General features: G+C 41.5%; 1 protein-coding gene across 1 annotated transcript in view; it reads right to left on the minus strand.

The window, feature by feature from the left end:
* The window catches only part of SHTN1 (shootin 1), a 96,562-nt gene extending 77,886 nt beyond the window's left edge, over positions 1 to 18,676 (minus strand). Inside the window, exons 1-3 of the mRNA XM_020779957.3 lie at positions 18,391 to 18,676; positions 13,426 to 13,478; positions 4,418 to 4,478 (exon numbers count right to left, since the gene is read on the minus strand). Coding sequence (XP_020635616.3) covers positions 4,418 to 4,478; positions 13,426 to 13,478; positions 18,391 to 18,661 — 385 coding nt within the window. The 5' untranslated portion in view covers positions 18,662 to 18,676. The remainder of the gene's footprint in view (positions 1 to 4,417; positions 4,479 to 13,425; positions 13,479 to 18,390) is intronic.
* Between the last annotated feature and the right edge of the window lie 1,229 nt (positions 18,677 to 19,905).

A 19,905-nucleotide genomic window follows, 5' to 3' on the forward strand; every position in this document is an offset into this window, starting at 1 on the left:
CAGTAAATGTATCTAATCACCGGTTTCTCATTTATTAAGCAAAATGTTTCCAGGCCATGCTGGTGGTGGATTTCATTCAATAAAAAGATTTAAATCATACACACTGACATAACTGCTGGTGAATGGCAAGAAGGATGTGGCACAGCATGTCAGTTCTGTATGAAATTCAGATGTGAAATTAGCCCCGGGAGCGGATGTTCTGAAAGCACCACTCAGTCCATTCATCTGAAACAACAGATTGTTGCTGTGGCATGCCCCTCACATGTCCTCAGGTTATTTCACTAGCCTGAGGTCCACAAAACGTTCTCTCCTTTCTGCTGTCACCAGTTGACCTCAGTCAACACCCTTTAATTAGAAAGATTGAGGTCCAAGTTGCATATAAAGTTGAACAACACAGGTTTACTGATTACAGTTTGCTTAAACAGGCTCTTCACAGAATTTAATGTATTCAGTAGTTTAGTAATAACTTGTTTCACTCTTAACTCTCTTAACTCTCTATAAGTTATACACTCTTAACTCCTAACTCTGCCACACTCTCTAACTACCCCAGACTAACTTCTTCTTCAGACTCTCATCTCTGACTCTCACTGACTGAACTCCCCAGACTCTGACTCACCCTTCCCTTCTAGTTTCTCTGGCTCTATCTCCCTACAGCTCCCACTGGTACATGCAAATAATCTTCTACATGAAACAGAGCAGGGTGATCACCACAGTTGCCTAGCTAGATATTGTAAGAAAACTATAGTGACCTCCATTTATTTTTCTTTCTGAGCATGCATGCACATATGCACACACACACGCACACACACATTTTTAGTAAGCTGCAGAAAAGATAAGGCACAGTGCATTTCAGAGTTACTAAACACTATGCCATATTTATTTGATTTCTATCCCATTTATCCCATTTGTATCTACATGTTGTGTCCTTAGCTAGTTACCTAGTCACAATCTTGTGCAATATGATGACTAGTACAGTAGTATATTTCCACTTAAGTTGTAATGATATTTGCATACATTAGTTTAAATTACCATATACAAATTTTGTGAAATACGCCCTCCTTTTTTGTGTTCCTTGTCCTCCATGTCCTCCTTTTTTGTCAATGGAGCAGTAACACCCCACACTGGGGATATTATGATCATACAATTCAATCAGAATTCTATTTAGAGTTTGTAAAAAGAAATATGCACAATTTATCAAGAGTCCTTTACAAATATTGCATTTTAATTTTCTTCATAAGACAAGGCATTTCACCAACTGACCAATGAAAAGAGCTAATATACCAAGCACCATACTTGTATATTACTAGTAGGACAAAACCCAAAGGGGACAAAATGATCCTGAACCCCTAGCATGTGTGCCTAATCTGGAAGATCATACAACAGAATCTGGATGGTCAAAAGCTCCCCACAGAATTCATCCACCTCAAAAGTCCCTCCCCTTCCCCAAAACTCCCTCCCCATCCCAGAAGAAGAGGAATCCTTGCCGAAATAGGAACTAAGACACTTCTATACTTCCAATGGAATTCCTGCTGTTATCACCAATCTCTGATCAGCGAGCAGAGACGTCTTGACCAGGACTCAGATGGTATCTGTACATGTGGACTGATAACATATCACTCCACACACTATTTCCCCAAGAGGAGAAAGGGGAAGAGAATGGCATCTGCTCTGAATCAGCACTCCCAGGAAGCTCATAGAAGTGCCGGCTCAGAGCTGCTCATTGCTTTGTTTTCCACCATTCTTGCTGTGGCCATGAGGGATAGGAAGCAGAAAGAAAAGCTGGTTCCTGGAAAAAAAATCTTGATTAATGTCTGAAGCAAAACAATATTTTTGGCCACAGACCTGATATCAGACACCATAGCTATAACCCAATGCCAGGGTATGGCTATGACCCCTGACATCTAGTGGTCTACAAAGGACTTGGGGTAAACGAATCCAACATTCCCTCTAATTTTACTCCCCATAAGACCACCTTCTTGGTCTAACCAACAAACCGTGTTTTTGAAATAAATTGTAAAAATTGAGAAATTCTATTAAAAGATTAACCCTGAAAAGAGATGAGGATAGACAGAACTTGTCAAAAGACCATTCCTCAAATTTTAACCATTTATAAATGAGCCATTTTAGAGCCTTCCTAACTTGAAATCAGCCCAAGTTGTTCTTGGCCTGTCCTATCCTGCACGGGCAAGATTTAGAATAATTCATTGAACCTTCTAAGAATAAATAGTGCCTCATCCTCATTTTGGATTATATAGATAGAAGAAGGAGAAAATGGAACAGATCTTGAAGATCCTGAAGAGAATCAAAGCCATCCATGCATTCTGAAGATTGTGTCATGTTTAAAACTTAGTGGGGGGCAAAGATGGAGCCAGAAGTGTGAGTCCTGCCCCCATGTCCCTCTGTGTACTGAACTGTGCTTTTATTCTGTGACCTCACATCAAGCAGTGAGATCTGACAGGAAAGTTCATGTGGAGTTTTCTACTTGCATTCGGTTTAACATGAAGAGGGTCTCCAGATTCCCCTGCTCAACATTTGATGGTCAGGGAAAAGGCAGTGGGGGAATCTCCAAAAGCAGTTTGTTACCATTAGCTTACTGTTATTGAAAGCAATGCTTCATATCATATTTATTTTCAGAATGCAATACTAACTGTCTCACATGGCCTATCGCCAGCTGAGTCAATACTAGACCAGCTAACGCTGGGCTGAATCCAAGCCTCTCCCATCCTAGTGATATTGGAAATTGCTTAGAACTACAATCTCCCTGATTGAGAACTACAATCTCAGAACTATGGCTGGGTTCTTCAGTTTGAGAAGGTTTGGATCAGATATAAGAACACACAGCACACTATGAGCCGCCATTTGAACCCTGTGAAATTGGTCCTGCACCATTTAGTGAGGCCCCTACACTGTAACAACAAAGGCAGTTACAGCTGACTGCAAAATGAGTGACATTATTCATTCTTAAGTTATAAATGTAAAACTATTACAGTTATAGCTTCAATGTCAGGAAAAGGAATTTGTTGCATGTAACTATTTACAAGTAATTTTATGTGGGACTGCCTTTAAGGATGAAATGGATGCTGAAGAAAGGGCAATATGGAGCAGCTAAACTGCTGTCAGGAACAACGTGCACAATGGTTCTGACAGTCTTGCATTGACTACCAATATACTTTCATGTGACTCTTGTTTTGGGGACAACTGCTGAACGAGAGCCTCTATATATGAGCCTCGTGGCGCAGTGGTTAAAACACTGTACCGCAGCTAAAACTGTGCTCACGACCTGGGGTTCAAATCCCAGGTAGCCGGCTCAAGGTTGACTCAGCCTTCCATCCTTCCGAGGTCGGTAAAATGAGTACCCAGCTTGCTGGGGGGGCAATGTGTAGCCTGTATAATTAAATTGTAAACCGCCCGGAGAGTGCTTGTAGCGCTATGGGGCGGTATATAAGTCCAATAAATAAATAAAAAATAAATAAAAGATAGACAGACAGACAGACAGACAGACAGACAGACAGACAGACAGACAGACAGACAGACAGACAGACAGACAGACAGACAGACAGACAGACAGACAGACAGATAGATAGATAGATAGATAGATAGATAGATAGATAGATAGATAGATAGATAGATAGATAGATAGATAGATAGATAGATAGATAGATAGATAGATAGATAGATAGATAGATAGAGATGGGTGCGAGTCAAACTACAAACCAGGCTAGTTTGTGGTTGAGTTCGTTGTTCAATTGATGCAACCCATTTTGTTAAAATGAAACAAAGCACCCAACTTTTTTCTACCCAGGACTACATTTTGCTTTAGCAAATGGCTGCCCGCCTACCCCCTTCCTGCTGCCCCTATTGCCTCCCTACCTGGTCCTGCTGCCTCCGCCTCCTCCTCCACCACCACCACCACCACCAGTGCCACCACCATCTTCAGAGACAGCCGGCCTGGCTTCCTTTCTAGTTGCTGAGCTTGCTCTCTCTGCAAGTGTGCATGCTGATTTGACTTGGTTTTCAAACCTTCAGTTTGCTGGGGATGTGTGGCCTTTGAAAAGCTATGTTTTTAAAAGAGTGGTACAGTATTTTAGAATGTTTTAGATGCTTTTAATTTGATTTTCTTAGTGGTACCCTATTCTGAGATCTGTTGATATAGGTCAGGCTAAAAACACTATATGTGTGCATGCATAAATTCATGGGTTGACAGACAGACCGGTTTAAACACTGCAATACTCATTAAAACATGGCCATTCAAAAGTCACACACCTCCAGCAAAGGCCAAAAACCATTCTTGCCCAGCTTCTCCTTTTGCACATACAAGACTATGTCATACAAGGTATTAAGAGAAGAGTTAATTGGTTTTTGCCCCATTTAGTCCCTCAGTCCATAATCCTTATTACCTTTTTAAAAACCTACTCACCTTTCTGCAGCTCTTCCAGCTGTTTGACCGCTTCATCTCTCTCCTGTTTAATTTTGTTGCACTGTGGAAAGATAAAATAACAGTTCCACATTTTTTTAAAAAAATGAAAAACATTTTTACATGGTCAATAAGCACAACAAATATACCTATACAGTGGCGGCTTGCTTAACGATTACCTCAAATCCGCTTTACGATGGGTTTTTTGCAATCGCTATTGCGATTGCAAAATGATGTTCCTATGGAGAAAAATCACTTTACGATGATCGGTTCCCTGCTTCAGGAACCAATTCTTCACATTACGACGATCTAAAAACAGCTGATTGTCGGGTTTCAAAATGGCTCCCTGCTGTGCAAAATGGCTCCCCGCTGTGTTAAGGACAGATTCCTCACTATACAGGCACCAGAAAATGGCTGCCCTATGGAGGATCTTCACTGCACAATGAGGTATTTCCCCCACTGGAACGCACTGAATGATTTTCAATGCATTTCAATGGGTTTTTTAATTTCGCTTGACGACGATTTCTCTTAACAGCAATTTTAACGGAACGCATTATCGTCCTCAAGCGAGGCACCACTGTATATGTTTATATATGTGAAGTTTGGTTAAAGAAAAGTAATTCAGACTAAGTGTTTAAGGATTTCAATAGGCAACTGGAACCCAATACCTGCTTTTACTTTCTAAATGGCATTCCAAAAAGCACTCATGTTAAAAATTCAAAATTCATTAGAAGAATATTACGAAATGGACCTGCTAATTTAAATATGTTGCGTGCTCATTTATTTAACTTTCAGTTATCTTTGCTTGTAGCCATACTGAATCTTATTATTTTGTTGTTGTTGTTTAAAACTAGAGAAACACACTGCAAATTTTGAGAAACTTTAACGACTAAAGCTACAGAGGTTGAATGTAAGTGTTGATTTTGTAGTTTTAGTAATCATGCTTCAAAGGAATCCCATGCTTCTATCTAGAACACCAGTCACAAAACAAAGTATTTTGCACATAATGGAAGGTAAGAAAAGCTCCTGCTTTTCACTCAGACACTTGCAGCAGTTAAGGAATGTCCTCTTCCAACAACAGATAATCTCTAATGCCTGTTTCTGCTTTCAGTTTGGGAGAAGGAATGAAATGGTTGCCACACTACCTTTTTCCGTCCCTCACAAAAAACGTTACAGTCCAGGCCTGCTATTATTAAAAAAAAAAAAAAAACCTTGAAGGGAAATTGTGATTCAGCTGTCCCTTTTCTCCTCATCTCAGGTTACTCAAAATCACAATACCTTTTCCTCACACCCACCTTAACATGACTTCATCCTGCTATTATTCAATGACACATCAGTGTCATCCAGAAACTAAATGAACGATGAATCACTTGTCCCAGGGCACCTTGCCTTTTATTTCAATTCAGTTCAGCATTTGACTGATTGCCTAAACAGGTGCTCAAATTAGACAGTGAACGTCTATCTTTGCCTTCCCTGTGCACATGTGGAGGAGAAAGGACATCCACAGTGAGAATGGGTCTCTTCTCCTCCTTCTGCTCAATAATACGTGTGATCATCATCATCACTATCACCAACACCATAATCATTGTTACTCTACTGCTATAGCACCGTAGATATAACGGAGGCTTTCAAACAGAAAGAAGAGAGCAAGCGGAGATACAGAGATGAGGAGGCATGGAAACAAGGAAACTAATGTCACCATTTCATTTCAGGAGGTATAAATCCAATACGAATCTTACTGAGAAGAGAGTAAACCATCACTAAAATAAATGGGGCTTGTTAGCCACAGATAACTTGAGACCTATTGCTTTCGATGGGTCAGCTTTAGGTATTTGATTCTGCTCAGTTGCCTTGGTGAATGCAGATGTTGCAGTCGAGGGGCGGATAGCTGGTGTGAATATCTTCTCACTTGATTATTCAGTAAATTATACAAAAAAAAAAACCCAACTGTTTAAAGTAAAGTAAGCTTAAATATCAGAATCTGCTGGATAGCTCAATGGTTTAGGTATCTGTCCTCACTTCCAATCAGAACCTCCCATATAACTTCTTCAAACCTCTGAGCAGTGATAGGAGGAGAATGCTGAATTGATATAGGGCAGTGATACTGATAGATGGGTGGGGGTGGGGACTTCAAAACTACGTCAGTCAAATCACTGTACAACTCTCTACCACCACATGGCAAATTGCAGCTTTCCTGGGGAATTGAGATTTCAAAAGAAATACCAGAAAATGGCTATCCTCTTGTCCTAAAGGCTACAACAGTATTTCAGTTTGACTGAGCTGTCTATGTCTCAGAAACAGAGGAAGATCCTCCTCAGAGATCACCCAAATCTTGCCTGTTTCAGACCTGAAAGCTTATCATGCCATTCTTATCCCCTCGATAACTATCGCAAAGACTTGTCTGGAAGCCTTTAACTACAAATTCAACCTGCTAAAAGTCCAAATGTACTGACATTTCAGAATTGCTGCCTGCATGCTTGTTTATAAAAAACAGGACAGAATGAGAACCATCTGTAGGAGATGCTGGAATTAAAACATCTCATGCAAAAACCAAGTAAAACTTGCATGACAATGGATTGTTTACCATAGTGTGCTTTTTTTAAAAAAAAATCTTTGTATCCTAGAATAGAAATGAATGGCCGACACCATCAAATCCAGATCTGCCAGCTGCCTTACCTCCAGGATAGCATTCTTTCCTCAGTCTTAAATGAGACACAGGAAAACATCCACACAAAGCCAAATCTTTCTGAACATGGGAGGAAAATGTATCCAGTATATTCATGTCAATTATTCAAATTGATCAGCCTCAGAGGCTTGAATGTGGACACTTTACTGCAGATCAATAGTGTGCTATATTTATTTAATGGGAAGAAGACTGTTTTTTAAAAATTAAGCTGTACAGCTTCTAGTATCAACAGAAATCAATGATTCTTGTTCACAATAGGCCTCATCACAGCAAACATGCAAACAAATACATACAGAGAGAGTCAGTTTAAAAGGCTAGATTAGATATAATTATTATTTATTCTGTCTCTGTTAGAATTTGGCTCAGTATAGTTTTTAATGTCACTAATCCCTATAATGTCACTGAAGCATTATTAATGCATAACAGATGTTTAACATTAATTGTAAGGAATGTAGGTTGCTATAAAGTTCGCTATATGCTGATGACCGAGATGACTGACATTATAGAGTCACAGACTTGATACTACTGTTAGGAGAAGAGCCACTGTCCCTTTAAGGATGTCTAACACTTTTCTGCCCTGTTGATGCCTATATATGTACCTAACAAATCACTGTGACTGTGTCCAATTTTTACATATGCCAATAAAGCTTCTATCTATCTATCTATCTATCTATCTATCTATCTATCTATCTATCTATCTATCTATCTATCTATCTATCTATCTATCTATCTATCTATCTATCTATCTATCTATCTATCTATCTACCTACCTACCTACCTACCTACCTACCTACCTACCTACCTACCTACCTACCTACCTACCTACCTACCTACCTACCTACCTACAGTGGTGCCCCGCATAACAAGGGCCCCGTTTAATGACGAATCCGCATAGCAATGTGTTTTTTGCGATCGCAAAAGCAATTGCATTGCGATGTTTTAAATGGCTAAAAATCGCTGTGCGATGACGCTTACCGATTTTCGCATTGTGATGTTTAGAAAACAGCTGATCGGCGGTTCCAAAATGGCCGTTGGGTAAATAAAATGGCCGCCCACTGTGTTTTTGCACTCTTTCCTCGCTTACCGGGCAGCAAAAATGGTGGCCGCATGGAGGATTTCCGCATAGCGGTGAGTTTTTTCCCCACAGAAACACATTAAATGTGTTTTAATGCATTCCTATGGGTTTCTTTATCCCGCATAGCGACGAATCCGGATAGCAACGATTTTTTCGGAATGGATTATCGCTATGCGGGGCACCACTCTATCTATCTATCTATCTATCTATCTATCTATCTATCTATCTATCTATCTATCTATCTATCTATCTATCTATCTATCTATCTATCTATCTATCTATCTAGATTGTTATAACGTTACTTTCAGAGAGAATAACGAGGGTGTAACAAAGTTACACATCATATCTAACATAATAATTAGGTACACAATTGTTTTTTGGTATAATGATTAACGTTTTGTTTTTTTGTATAATGATTAACACTTTGTAACTACTTCCAAATGTTATTTTTAATGAGAATTTTAAAGTACCATTAGTGGCATTCCGACAGGAATTTTTCAAGTTTTATATGTTCTCTTACTAACTTTAAGTGGGAACTTAAGTATTTTTTTGTTCTGTCATTTCTATTTGTGTATTTTCAAGGTACAGTGCCATAACTGGTTACTAAATCGATCTGAGGAGTGTCTACATATTTGTAATAATATTTGTTAATAACATTAAAAAAAGCAGATCACAATATGCTACTTCTGTGAACACAGTAATAATTTTTAATGTGATTCCCCCAAAAGCTTAAGCACCACAAAAATATTCTTTTTAAAATAATGTTCTCTCATTCCCCTAAGCCCAAGTGTGTTTGATGACAACAGTTATGATGTGTGGCCTAAAAAGGAGATATCTATGCTGGACAGGGAAAGTGAGGGTAAGACTATACAGCACTGTATCGCCCATCCATTTCCTTAATCATGAGGCCACAGGTAGTACAACAGAAATCTTTAAAAAGGGAGCACAATTTGGAATTTGGAGTTCCAAATATTTCAAAATCTGCTTTTAGCTGTGCATTGTGTTAGAATCATGACCCAACTGCCTTATATCCAATTTGCCCAGATTGTGAATGGGGAACGGTTGTGACAACTACACCCTTTTAGTTCCCAAACTTATCAAGTTTAATGCACCCTTCAGATTATGAGAGATCCAACAGAGGCCTACACATTTTTACCACAAAGTAAAATGGAGTAAAAATACTCCCTCTGAACTTAGTAGGACATACTGTGAGCTTGGAGTAAAAGGTCTGGCGCTGTAATCCCAAGAATTCCCGAGAGAGCATGGCCAGTAGAGCCAGCATTTGCTTGGGGTCTCATGCAATCTCCTGCTTGCTGCAGTATCAGAGAGTTCACTTTGTCTAATTCAACAGGGCTTCTGCTCACACAAGGAAGCAGTAAAATGAGCAAGCCCTAAAAAAAACACAGTGACTTATACAATTGACTACTGTGTGAGCAAGTGAAAGGATTCTGCCCTGGGAGATTCAGGGTACTATAGTGCAAACAAGTAATGCCCCCAGACTCTGGACTTACTTCCTACTAAGTAGGCTTAGAATACTTGCTTTGGTTTCAAAAGGCATGATTTCGCTCACCTCCTGCACAGCCTATCTTGGCAAGTCATCTGGTGGCTTGCAAAATACTAGATTAGTCTCATGGCAAATTGTGTCAGATGATTTTCTCCCTACAAAAACAAAGACCAGCCACAGGAAGAAAACTGGCCAGTTCACGCACCAGCTTTCACATGCATGCCATCTCGGATTAGGATAAAGTACCCATAATAAGCTATTTGAACAGCAGTTCTGATGCAAGTGGCACACTGCACGCTGTAGTTGAGAGCCTGAAATGACTGTGAATACAGAGAAGTCATTTTATTACTAATATTTGCCCAAATACTGTATATGGCAAAAGGACCCAAGTTCCTGATCGCAACCAAATAGGTGCAAATGTTCCCATATTTTTACTTTTTATATATAAGCGATGAGAGCCATATTATTCATTACATGGGGCAGGAGTTAATCTGTGGGCTGATCCCAGGAACAAATGTTCATCACATCCTTGTTGAAAAGCATGTCTGAGACACTGCAGAAGTAAATACGCAGATGCAGATATTTACATAAAGAACTTTTCTTTTTTGTTACTGTTGACAAAAAGATTACAGGAAAGATTTTACAAGCTACTCCCGTATCAACTGCAAATGATGACTTGATTTCATTAGTACATGAAGTGGTTTCTTCCTGGTAAACCTAGAGTTGTTATACAGAACAAGACTGACAGAGCTGCTCTTGTTTAAACAGTACACTCTGGTGCTGCTGATAGCCTGATATTGCTGTGCAAATAGGGAACTAAATTTATTATTGATATCTGCCCCAATTTATTGTGAAAAAATGTGTTTCTTAAATAAAAAGGACAAAGTCTACTACGTAATCAGGAATTAGAGATTAATTCATTTTCCTCCTCTCATATCAAGAATTCAAGTTACACACTACTTCCTTTCTTTAATCTGGAATACAGGCGCAAGGTACTAATATGGATCAAGCCCACCACACATCAGTAAGAAGAATTAACCCTACCCCTCAGTTTTAACCTTGATAAATTTACTCTGCCCCAGAGCCTTTAACTGTGTGGACCACAGCAAACTATGACAAGTCCTTAAAGAAATGGGAGTGCCTGACCACCTTGTCTATCTCCTGAGAAACCTATATGTGGGACAGGAAGCAACAGTTAGAACTGGTCATGGAACAATTGATTGGTTCAAAATTGGGAAAGGAGTACGACAAGGCTGTATATTGTCCCCCAGCTTATTTAACTTATATGCAGAATACATCATGCGGAAGGCTGGACTGGAGGAATCCCAAGCCGGAATTAAGATTGCCGGAAGAAATATCAACAACCTCTGATATGCAGATGATACCACTCTGATGATACCAGAAAGTGAGGAGGAATTAAGGAACCTTGTAATGAGGGTGAAAGAGGAGAGTGTAAAAAACAGCCTGAAACTCAACATCAAAAAAACTAAGATCATGGCCACTGGTCCCATCAACTCCTGGGAAATAGAAGGGGAAGATATGAAGGCAGTGACAGATTTTACTTTCTTGGGCTCCATGATCACTGCAGATGGAGACAGCAGTCACGAAATTAAAATACACCTGCTTCTGGGGAGGAAAGCGATGACAAACCTTGACAGCATCTTAAAAAGCAGAGACATTACCTTGCCAACAAAAGTCCGAATAGTCAAAGCTATGGTTTTTCCTGTTGTGATGTATGGAAGTGAGAGCTGGACCATAAAGAAAGCAGACCGCCGAAGAATTGATGCCTTTGAATTGTGGTGCTGAAGGAGGCTCTTGAGAATCCCCTGGACTGCAAGGAGAACAAACCTATCAATTCTAAAGGAAATCAACCCTGAGTGCTCACTGGAAGGACAGATCCTACAGCTGAGGCTCCAGTACTTTGGCCATCTCATGAGAGGAGAAGACTCCTTGGAAAAGACCTTGATGTTAGGAAAGTGTGACGGCAAGAGGAGAAGGGGACGACAGAGGATGAGATGGCTGGACAGTGTCTGCGAAGCAACCAACATGAAATTGACACAACTACGGGAGGTAGTGGAAGATAGGAGGGCCTGGCGTGCTCTGGTCCATGGGGTCACGAAGAGTCGGACATGACTAAACGACACGAACGAATATATCATTGTCACACAGCCTAGTTGATCAGAAGACGGAGCTTCTTAAATCTTAAATCTAGACTTGTTACATCTAGTTCTAGATCAAACTGCTAAGTTAGGCAGCTTTTAGAAGAATTCCTTTAAGGCAGTCTTGCCCAATTTGGCACCCTTCAGATGTGCTGGATTACATCCGCCTTGGGTCCATTTAAGGAGAAAGATGGGGTAAAATATTTAAATAAATAAAAATAAATAAATATAGCTCCTATCATCTACAGGGAGCATGATCAGGGAAGTTAGTGGTCCCACAACCATTCTCAGGATATAGGAACCTCCAATCTCCTCTCAACCCAAATCATTCCTTAGCAGTGGTTACCATTCTTGGATCTCTAGATGTTCTGGGACTAAAACCCCCAAAAGCTGTCCTGGCCAGGATTTCTGGGAGTTGTAGTTCAAGTGCATCAGGCGATCCAAGGATGGGAACCACTGTTCTACAGTAATCCCTTCTAAATTTCATTTGTCTGTTTGTTTTTAATTGGAGGAGGAAGAGGAAGGAAAGAAACCTGAGGAATCAACTCTCCTTTTTCACTCTTCCAAATTCACAATCTCTGTTTGCAAGTTTAGAGCTGTATCTTCTTCCACAGAATCCTGTCTCAAACATATATACAGTGGACCCTTGACTTACAGACGGCTTGACTTACAGACTTTTTGAGTTACAGACTTCTCTGGCCGCAAAATTTAGGTTTGACTTGCAGACTGAGATTTGACTTACAGACCAGAAAAAAACCAAAATGGAACAAAAACGGCCTGTTACGGGATTAATCGGTTTTCAATTCAATGTAGGTCAATGGAGACTTGACTTACAGACTTTTTGACTTGAGAACCGCCTTCCAATACAGATTAAGTTCTCAAGTCAAGACCCCACTGTATGCCAAAAGAACTAAACAACTTGGAGACACATGGACACAAAAACAAACACACAGATAAAATTTCCAGTCATAGAGGTGTCACCATGATTCTACAACTGCCTACAAATACTTTTACACATGGATAATATTTGATGAAATAAAAGACCATAGCCAGTATCCTGTTGGCAATTTGTACATGCCAACTGGCCAAATTGCTGATATCTAATTGTATTACTAAGCACACACATGTTTTGTAGTCAGGTAGCTGGGGGTTACAGAAGTTGTCCTCCAACACAGAAGTAGCAGTTCCCCAGTAGGGGAGCAGTAGACTCCTTAAGCCGTAGTAAGTAGACAAAATAACAAAGCAAAGTTTGCTGCTTCTATATTGTCCATAGAGCTTAAAGCACTCTTTGGGCAGTATACAATTTAATTATGCAGGATGCAGGCTACACATTACCCCCCACCCCCAGCAAGCTGGTTACTCAATTTACCACCCTTGGAAGGATGAATGCTGAGTCAACCATAAGCCAGCTACCTGATCCTATCAGGGTCAAACTGAGGTCATGAGTAGCATCTTGGCTGCAGTTTAACCACTGTACCACGAACATTTTTAATGGACCTTACTGATTTTTATGGATCTTATTGACCTCAGTAAGATCCATAAAAATCAGTTGTTGCACAGCTTCTTGAGTCAAATGCAAATACAAACCTCTTCTCTTGTTTTCTTATTTTTTTCCCGTAGATCTTCATATTCACCAATAGCTGCAAAAACAAAACATTATTGTCTTAGTACTACATATTCATAAACATTACAATTCCAGAGCACTTGTGGGTGGAAGTGCTTGTGCCAAAATTTCATGGACAGTGCCTCTCTGCTCCATCTACAAAGCCCCTATGCTGTCGTGATCACTTATAAGTCTCTCAGTAACCATTATTAACGACTGACTGTATCAGGAATGTGGAACATATGGCCCTCCAGCTGTCCTTAGAACAATTCCTCTCAGCCTTGACTACAGGATCTGCTGTCTAGAGCTGATGGGAAGCACAGGTCAACAGGATCTAAAACACCGCACTTCCCTGTCCCTGAACTATATCAATTATATTCACAGAAGTCACATTAATGAGGTCTCCAGTGCAGACTCCAGGTTCCAAATTGCACAGAGCACCTCCATGAACAGAGAAGAATCACAGCTGCCAACGGTAATTTTTCTCAAAGTAAAGGACAATGAAAATGGCAAAGGAAAGGAAGCAGTTCACATCTTCATTCTCCGTCCTTTTCCTCACTGGACGATTCAAGAAGGTGACCCTAAATATAAAGCTCTACCTTTACGTGAAATGCAAATCAGACTCTGAGCTGTCTGTTAACAAATCACAAATTTTCTACGAATGATTGACTCATTGCTGAGCCTAAGATTATTCTCGTACTGATGTCATTTGGCCAACTTCATTTCCCCTCCTCGGATAGTCTACAACACATTTAGAACATCTACTAATTATTTATAGAGTGTATAAATATTTATAAAGAGTAACCTTAGTAAGAAATGTGAATTCAAACGCAAGAGCCACTTGCCTAACCAAAACAGCCACTGAAATGCTTGACTTCAGTCAGGCTGCAGTCCTATGCTTGCTGATTTTAGTAGCACCGTCACTTGTCAACAGGCATGCATAGGATTGTACTCTCAGTGAATCAGTGCACCAATACCCTATTCTAGTTTTCATTCAAAACTGAAGTGTCAGAATATCCATGGTTTCACCCATCTGTGTTTTTCATCTATAAACCCTAAGTGCTAAGGATTCTCCTGACAATTAAGATATACATTGGCCAGGCTCTCTCTGCATTTCTCTCCATGTTAAGAACACTATTGTTCAGTTAGATCATTGTTAACAGAACCCTGCAGCTAACAAGAACTTGGTAATCTATCAGAAAGAGAACATGATCCACTGTTAGATCACTGACCAATCTTCTTTTCTCCCTGTTTTACTGAAAATACTAGGAAAATCAGCTGTTAGTGTCCATACATTCCAACTACTAATATAAGTCATTGCTTCCTTTGTTCTAATACACGAGAGCAAGTAATAGCAATTTTCTTCCTCGTCTTGAAGATAGCGGGTTCTTTTTAGCAGTATTAACAAAAGTTTGCAAAGCAGCAAGAACAATTTTTGTGGAAAATTATAATGTCTCCTGCCCAACCCCTCCAGTCAGTCCAGAAGGATACCCTGGTTGATGGTATCAAAAACTGCAGAGAGATCCAGGAATACGAACAGAGTTAGACTCTCCTGGTCACCCCCCCCCCAAATGGTCATCATGAATGGTCATCATCAATGCTATCTCAGTACACATAATAGCACCAATTTTTAAAGAGGGGAGACATTCAGAACTAATTATGCTTCTAGGAGATTTTTAGTTAATTTATTTTTATAGTTTTAGAGTGATAGTAAAGGAGGTACTTGAAATAACATGAAATATTTGTATTGTGGATATTTGCCATTGACTGTAACAAAGTCTGTCCGTCTGTCTCTCTGTCATAGTTGCAAGTTTATTATCTGATTGCTAATCCTCAGGTAGCCAAAATGGTGTCTACTTGGTTAACCAAACCCAATACATTACAATACATTTTTTTTTAAAAAACCACCACTACCATTTTCTTTCCATATTTTCAAAATTTGCTGCCACCTCACTCTGGCTAATGGTAAGGCTGACCCTGCAGACGCTAACACAAAAGCAGCCAGAAACCTTTTGCCAAATCAATGGAGACAGATGTACCAACTGATTGCCTTGATATGAAGCAGCTTCCTATTATCTGAGCACTTAGTGGCATCCACAGCACCATCAAAAACCAAATGGGAATCAGAACCCATATGAGAAGTTTGGAATATGACATTAGGACACACGTAACCAGCTAGGAATGGTTATGTTATGTTGTTATTGTTATGTATTGTTATATAGAGTCTGTGGGTTTTTAAAGTTTTACCTTGTAAACCACCCAGAGTGGTTAGTGCACACTAATGAGTCAGAATAAAATCAAATAAATAAACCGGAAGTTGGCAACAGGGCTTGAAGCTAGGTGGGCTGACTGAAAACTACAGTAGGACAGCCTCTGTTCATCTCGGATTCTCCTTTTATTTCCATCAGCTGCAGAGTATTAAACAGGCATTTAGTTAAAGACTCAGAGGTTCTTGTGGGAAGATAACAGCCAGATGCTGTGGCAAATTTGGTACAGGTCAGTAAAGTTTTTGTACCATTTATTGCAACAGCAGTTAGCCACTTGTGTGAAAGCAGCCTGATAATCGATGTTGGTTAGAAAAGGGGGAAAAGCCATGTAATCATTGCACAGAATCTGAAGGCAAGCATGGGTGATATCTTGCATAACTTGCATTAAACAAAGAAGGGCAGAGCACCTATCTGACCAGGATTTTTGGAATGTTAATGTTTCTTCTACACCACCCTGCTTGACGGAGACCCATGTGGGGGTCAAAAAGCTAGGTTTATGATGGTTTAATGGTCTAATAAAGGTATCACACACTCTGCCTGATAAAGACCCAAGCAGGACCAAAAGCTAGTCTATTTTGTGATTATTATTTTTTAGTGGTTTTATAAAGGTATCATTCATATTCAACATCAGTTTGGTGCCATATGACATCTGAATGTACACTGTCCTGTAATCAGACAGGTCACTCAAAAGCCTGATTCAGAAAGGATTGGCAGATTTCAGTAGCTCTTGTTTCTGGGCCTATATGTTTTGGATACCACTAAGAAGCATGCTCTCATGAGAAGAGAGGACTCCCTGGAAAAGACCTTAACGTTAGGAAAGTGTGAAGGCAAGGGGAGAAGGGGACGACAGAGGATGAGATGGTTGGACAGTGTCACCGAAGCAACCAACATGAATCTGACCCAACTCTGGGAGGCAGTGGAAGATAGGAGAGCCTGGCGTGCTCTGGTCCATGGGGTCACGAAGAGTCGGACACAACTAAACGACTAAACGAACGAACGAAAGAAGCATGTTGGAAGCATATTTTAAGTCAATGGCAGATGACTGCTTTCTGCACTAAAGTTCCCACTAACTCCATACGAATAACCGTCTTTGGGTAGATGTAGGAATCCCAGAGCTATGGTCAAAGACATATGCTATTCCTTATCTGAGGGTGCCCACATAGGCACCCTAAATGGCCACTGGATTAATAAAGTAGTCCTGCAAACCTCAAGAAAAGGCACACTAGCCTTCCACTTGGTTCAGCCAATTAACGCAAAGGCTTTGAAATGAGTTGAACAGGCTCCAGACTTCTTCAAGGCCACACCTAGATATTTAGAGGAGTCAACTAGCTCCAGCTGTCGATTATCCAGCTCTGTGAGTATTTCTACCTTTTCTTTCCAAACACCACTATTGTATTTTCAGAATAATTAACTTGTAGGACTTCTTTGATCCAATGTAAGCCTAGGGCTCTCAGAAATCTACATACCTTTCTGTATGAAAGAGGAATGACATCACTGGCATACAGTAAGATGGAAAGCCCCCAATTTTTAAACAAGGGGGGGGGAGCTCCACCCCAATCAGGAGGAAGTGATGATATTATTGAAATACCAATTAAATAGAAGAAATCCTAATAGGCCTTCTTGGTATTTTCCCTGATCAACAGGAACCACGCCTGAGATAACAGCCTCCCACGATGCTGACACGTTCATGAGAGTTACTGTATAGTCCCTGAGCCCCTAGTCCACCACCTGTATTCAGGAGGGTCACTTTATGCCAAAGGTAAGACTGGGATATGGAACAAAAGTCTGCCCCAAACTCTACAAAAGCAATGTAAAAGTGAATGGCTTAGTGGGAATGTGCTTCAGAAGCAAGCTATGGTCATATCTACAACTTCACGACTTATCCAAAAGGTATCTTACCCTGAAGTTCTTATGGGCAGTTATTAGGATTAGATCTTGAAACTCCCTTGTGGAAAGGCACCCACCACTGCCATTAACCCAATCATCAGGGAACTTCACAGGATTATCAATAAATGGATACAGGGCAGGTAACATTCAGATTAACCAGTCTGAGAGGATCCTATTCACCCAAGGGGCCTTTCCCCTTTCAATTTCCTTTGTTAACTGCTGCTGCAGTTGTTATTGTTGTCCTTGTTATATCGTGGTAGCAGCTGATGGGAGAGGAGGGTGGAAGCTCACTGAATCATTCCGTCAGTGGCATTTGCCAATCAGTTGGGCACAAAAGAAGGGAGGATAGGATCCCAAAATGAAAAAAAAAAGAGAAGGTGATATGGAAATCCAGGGTTGTGGAAAGCAGAGAGAGAGACACACACAGCAGGGTTCGGCGCTCAGGAGGGCAATCGCTTCCCTTCTGGGCGGCCCTTCCCTCTAAGCTCCGTTGCCAAGCCTGATCGCCAAGATGTAAGACGCGCCCTCCCCTCCCCTCCCTTCGTGTGCCACCCGGCGCCTGCCCGCCTGCCCTGCCTTTTCACTGTAGTCGCTTCCAAAGCGGCTCGACCCCCGGTTGCAGCAACGAGAATCGCACGCCCTGGTTTCGGCTAGGACTGAAGACCAAGGGCAGCAGCGGCAGGCCTTCCCAACCCTGCAGAGCGATCCCCTTCTCGCTGCCCCCCGGGCGCCGCCTGGCACGCACTTGCGGGCTCGCAGAGCTGGCCTGATGCCTCGCTTTCCTTGCCCCCTTACCTTGGTCTTTCAGGCTGCTGATCAACTGCAGCTGCCTCTCCTCCTGGGAGCCGTTCATTTCGCGCCCTTCTCCCCCTCCCTCCCGGAGCCCGAAAGCGTCTGGCTCAGGCAGGCAGCCGGAAATGCCCGATCGCCGCCGCCGCCCCGCTCGGATCCAACAGGCGCCACTTTCACCTGGAGAGTCGAGACCGGGAGGTGGCGCGGGGGGGGGGGGAGAGAAAGGCGAGGTTGGAGGCGTGCGCCGGAGCAGCCCGGCGAGGCTACTGCACATGCCCGAGCTGCTTATGGAGCATGTGCGAGAGAGGGAGGTAGGGCAGGGACGCGAGGCAGGGCAAGCTAACTTTTTGCCCCTTTGGGGCGGCAGATGGACAGCCGCTGGTGGGGGCACAAGGCGGTCTAGAGCAGGCAGGGGGAGCTGATCTTAGGCACATGGGGGCGAGGGAGCTCTGGAAGAAGAAAAGGCTGCCCACCTCTTATTCTGATTTCACGGGAAGCACGTTTACAGATTCTTTCCCTTAATCCCTTGGCTTCCAATGATTTGGGAGCGGTGTTATATTTTTAATTCTTCTGAAAGTCTATTTCTTTAGCTATCAGGATCCAAAATACCCCCAGACAAGTCACTAAATTAGACACTACAAGCTATGGAATAAATTAATTCAAACACCATGGAAGTCAGTGTCACTTGGCCACCCCTGGAAAGGATGGATTAAACAGAAGCTACCTGGTGCTGTGCTCCAAGAATCAAGAAGACAAGCTGTTGTAGAGGGGTTTGCCCTCTAGGAGAGCGAACGTGTCTCTTAAGGGTACCAGATCAATCTGTGTCCCCCCCAGAACCCAGGTAGACTTAGTGACTTGGAACAACTGGAGCTATCTTCAGTTGCCTGACCGGCTATAGCCATTACTTCAAAGGGACAACCCAGTAATTTAGGCAGTGGTTTGGGTATCTGGCTGTAGGGTATCCCTACTGTGCCTCCTTGACAGGGCTGGACTCAGTGATCTATAGGGTCCCTCAAAGCCCTGCAGTTCTAAGATTATTATGTTATAAGATTTGCTAGAAATTTGTCTTTTAGGTTACTGCAATGGGCTCTGCAAATAGAAACCATGTGGTTTTAAAGAATATGTTTCCAGTCAAGGTGTTTCTAAGGATTTTGAAAGCCTGGGTAGCTTAGGACTTGGTCATTTAATGAGAGGGGGAGGAGGAATAAAATGATTAGGGAACAGCACCAGGCACATTCCCAGGATTTAAGCAAGCTAAACTTCTGGAATCAGTGGGAAGAGGGATATCAACCAATTAAAAAAAAAAGAAATTGAAAAATGATACCATGGCTTTGAAACAGAAGGCTAGACTCAGAGTAAATCACATTGAAGACAGTAGGTCGTTGTAAAAAAGCACAAGACTGCAGTATCCTTGACTTGCCCGGCAGTCTGTCTTGTCAAGGCTGACAATGGTCCTTTTCAATTTGGTGAACGCATCCATGCAGGAAGAGGCAGAAAACATTATTAAAGAGACATGAG

This window comes from Pogona vitticeps, chromosome 3, assembly GCF_051106095.1.
Source record: "Pogona vitticeps strain Pit_001003342236 chromosome 3, PviZW2.1, whole genome shotgun sequence".
Taxonomy (NCBI): domain Eukaryota; kingdom Metazoa; phylum Chordata; class Lepidosauria; order Squamata; family Agamidae; genus Pogona; species Pogona vitticeps.